Below are 4,251 nucleotides of genomic sequence, written 5' to 3'. Positions count from 1 at the left end.
TGGATGGGTGGGTTGATGGGTGGATGGGTGGGTAGATGGATGGATGGGTGGGTGTATGGGTAGATGGGTGGATGGGTGGATAGGTGGGTAGATGGGTGTATGGGTAGATGGATGGATGGATGGACAGATGAGAGATGGGGAGATATAGATGGATAGGTAGGTAGGATAGAGAGAGTATACAGATGTCTGCCATGTTTAAATTGTAGAGTGACTAGAACTACCCTTGTCTTCTTTATTTTTTACTCTTATTATAAAGAAAAGCAAAGAGAACATGTGAGCTGCAACAGCCTTGGCTGCTGCTGTCCCAGTGTCCTAAAGCTACCTAGCCCACTGTGTGCCACGTGCCTTAGCTTCATACTGCAGGAAGCTTGCTTGGTGGGAGAATTAGATACTTTGAGCTCTGGACTCTGAACTATTGAGAAGCTGGAGTTGAGCAATTCTTCAAGTTTTCGCAAAGCTAATTAATTGCCCTGTCCTCCCTAAAAGTTCTTTAGATAAGAGGCAGGCACTTTCCACCTTTTCTTTCCTCTGCCCACTTGGTGCTATTAGTGGATCATCAAAAAACAAACAAGGTAGCTTTGAACTGGGCCTCAAAGGCATTTGGGATTTTTTTTTCCATTTTCTTTCTGCCCCATCTACCTCTTAGAAGCATAGGATATTTGGAGAATCACATATTCTCCAAAGCAAATCAAAGTATGAGTTGGGATCCACGGGTGGTTTTCAACTTCCCCAACACCAAGTAAGGAGGAGGGGGTCTGATAATGTTTACACTCACAAACCTCAATGTTCAAATGAACTGCCCAGTGGATATTTTAGATCTGCTAGTGGAAGAGCAGGAACCGCCATCTTTGGAAATCTGCCATTTGCATGTGACTTGGATCAGTCTGCCAGACGAGTGGTGAAGGACACTCGGATGTCGAGCTATATAGGATGCTAGCAGCTCCTCAGGGCTGCAGCCTTTGCCAGAATTCAGTGGATGTTGGCCCTTGCTACTCTGGATTTATCTTGGTTTGGGATATGAAAGATATTTTCACTGGAAGATCTAGGGTTTGTTTTTTTTTCCTATCTTAGAAACCCTAATTTCCCTGTAGGATTGCTCTGAACCAGCAAAAGCCTCCTCACGGATGCAGGAAATCACCGAGTGTGACTCAGCATCCCTGAGACCCTCCTGTGGGGCACCGCGTTACACGCATTAGTGTGCTGCTTTAGACAGTATTGCCTTCTGGTGGGAGAGAAACAACAAGCAAGGAGGCAGAGGGCAGTCAGATTCCTAGTCCTATCATGGAGGCTGCTCAGCCTTTAGGAATAGATGACAGGCATGCTGGGAAATGTAGGTGACAAAATAGGGCCGATCTCACAGGATCTTGGGAAAGAGCATCGAGTCCAACGAGTAGTTGGCATGACTGTTCCGATATCAGAACTCACAGGCGAGGTCTCGGAGCAGAAGGTGGGTAGGTGATGGGGCATCAGAGATGAGGTTCCAGCAAGGCCGATCCATGCACACACTCGAAGAAGCACCTCTGCCTCTGGTTAAGCACAGCAGAAGTTCAAGAATGTACATGGAAGCATAGCTTGTTTCTGATTTGGTGCTTAAAAATACTAGCTGTCATGGTTTGAATATGCTTGGCCCAGGGGGTGGCACTATTTGGAGTAGATGTGTCACTGTGGGTGTGGGCTTTAAGACAACCCCCCCCCCGCCCCCAATCCTAGCTGCCTGGAAGTTAGTCTCCTCATTGCAGCCTTCAGATGAAGATGTAGAACTCTCAGCTCTTCCTACATCATGCCTGCCTAGACGCTGTCATGCTTGATGATAATGGACCGAACCTCTGTACCTATAAGCCAGCCCCAATTAAATGTTGTCCTTGTAAGAGTTGCCTTGGTCATGGTGTCTGCTCACAGCAGTAAACCCCTAAGACATTAGCCTTGTTTTATGTGCTGGTACAGAGGGAGGCAGTAAGACTAGCAATGTGAAGATATACCATGACCAAGGCAACTCATAAAGGACAACATTTAATTGGGGCTGGCTTACAGGTTCTGAGGTTCAGTCCATTATCATCACGGCAGGAAGCATGGCATTATCCAGGCAGGCCTGGTACTACAGAAGAAGCTAAGGGTTCTGCATCTTGTTCTGAAGGAAAACGAAAGACGACTGGCTTCCAGACAGCTAGGAGGAAGGTCTCTTAAATCCCAACCCCATAGTGATACATTTCTTCCAACAAGGCCATATCACCTAATAGTGCCACTCCCTGGGCCAAGCATATTCAAACCACCACACTCAACCATGACATTTTGAAACTATAAGAAGGATTCTTTAAACTAGGGACTCTGTGGGCATCTGCATAATCAGGTCTCCTTGGTGAGGATCTTACACTATATACGTTTGTCTTTGGTACCTTCCTGAGAATGGGTGTGCCCCAGTTGCTGACAAAAAAAAAAAAAAAAAAAAAAAAAAGGCATTGTGTTGGCATCTTTTGCACTTATTTCATCCATTTCTCCCTCCCACTCTGAGACGTCCACTTTGTTGAACTCTTCCTTCCCTGGCTTGGACTCTTTCCAGGGATCCTCATTGTCCCTCTCAAGGTCCAGCAGTCGTGAGCACCTGGCAAGTGGAAGCGAGTCCGACAACTGGAGAGACCGGAATGGAATAGGCCCCATGGGTCACGGTGAATTCTCAGCACCTATCGGCAGCCCCAAGCGCAAGCAGAACAAATCAAGTGAGCCTGATTTCTGGTTATGTTTTCAGGCATCAGCCTAGATACCGTTCCTTCACTCCCGAGGTGTGAAGGGCTTGGTGTGAGTCACATGTGTGTGGCGTCTTTCCAAAGACTTCCTGGTTCCTCCCTGTGAAGGATGTTCAGTTCCCTCCTCACAGTGGGTTTGGTACCCGTTGTACCATCATTTACTGACCGACCTACCCTGTAGGATTTGAGTTCTATGAGCCGGTGATACCTAGAAAATGCTTATTGAGTACTGTATCCAAGGCTGCGCCTCAAACTTAGCAGGAGCACATTCTGTAGACGACTGTGGAGATAATAACGCAAGCATTCACACACTCAAACTCCTCCACCTGTGAAAGCACTTGAGGAATGTGTGATCAGAGTGGCACATTGGACAACTGAAAGAAAGCTCACTATTAAAGGTGAAAATTGGGCTCTTAAATTTTAAATTTTGGAATGTCCTACGTGAGTAGTGTAGCTACACCATTTTCTCCCCTCCCTCCCATGCCTTCCTGACTTCCTCTCTCACCAGCCATGGGTTGGTTGCCTGTAGCTCTTCAGCTATGGGGTGGGAACTTATGAGATTTTCCCAATGAACATTGGCCTGTCAACTGGCAGATCTTGTTTGGGCAAGATGGCTTAGCATAAACAGAAAAATCACTCAAAATCAAGACCGTTCTGCCCCAACAGATATGGCTGAGACTGAGTGGGGTCGTTTTAATCTATAAAAGCACCCACTCTTCTAGGTGGTAGAAATGGGTAACCAGACAAAAGATGGCACAATGGCCATGAAGTGTGTTGATGATGCCTTTCTATTCAGGGTTCTTGCCAAGTTGGGAATTCCAAAAAAAAGTAGCATGGGATATCTGAAGGAATCACAGCTGAGTGCAGTGGACCTCGAGGTTGTGGTTAATCAGGATGGCTGTGTTGTCAGGTGTATCCAAGTTGAAGATGGGTCCTGGTCTTTACCAAGTCCAAATCAGAAGGCGAGGTCAGGCCAAGTCTCCCCGATGAACCATTTGTAGCTGGAGACTCCATCAGCTACTGTCTGATTCTCTAATGACCCACAGTGCATTCTGCTCAGAGGTGGGCCGCTGTTCCACACAGGGCTTGGGATGTGGGGATATTTGCCTTGTAGCCCAGTGTAAGTTGGCTTTGGGTTTCACCTTTCCTTCAGCTAACATTAGATACTTACACTGATGGTACTAAGTTGTTGAATTAAAAGTTAGGTTTAAGATGAGTTTGTGGCAAACAAAAGGGGGGGGTGGAGGTGGGGAATAATGGGGCTCAGTTACCTTGCTTTCCCCAGGAAATTGTAAAAGTGTGAGTTGGGTTTAAAGAGAGGGCATAGGAACTGTCAACAGCTAACATGGATGTACCGACGATCCACACAAAATTATGGGCCATTATAAACATTTCCCACTCAGGTCTCTATTTTCAAATTCCTGTTTACCTTTTAAAGCTATGTTTTACTCAGCCCAGATCTACAGTATAGGTAATACTATCCCAGAACTTTTTTTTTTTTTTTTTTTTT

At 46.1% G+C, this 4,251-nt stretch overlaps 1 protein-coding gene across 6 annotated transcripts in view; it reads left to right on the top strand.

The window, feature by feature from the left end:
* Nucleotides 1–4,251, top strand: part of Bicc1 (BicC family RNA binding protein 1) — a 232,360-nt gene that overhangs the window by 211,874 nt on the left and 16,235 nt on the right. For all 6 annotated transcript variants that reach the window (XM_021205081.2, XM_029542243.1, XM_029542246.1 and 3 more), the window contains one exon: nucleotides 2,558–2,714. In XM_021205081.2, coding sequence (XP_021060740.1) covers nucleotides 2,558–2,714 — 157 coding nt within the window. The remainder of the gene's footprint in view (nucleotides 1–2,557; nucleotides 2,715–4,251) is intronic.

This window comes from Mus pahari, chromosome 9 (assembly GCF_900095145.1).
Source record: "Mus pahari chromosome 9, PAHARI_EIJ_v1.1, whole genome shotgun sequence".
NCBI classification, from domain to species: Eukaryota; Metazoa; Chordata; class Mammalia; order Rodentia; family Muridae; genus Mus; species Mus pahari.
The sequence above is the reverse complement of the archived record's forward strand: the minus strand, read 5'-3'. Positions and strand labels throughout refer to the sequence as shown.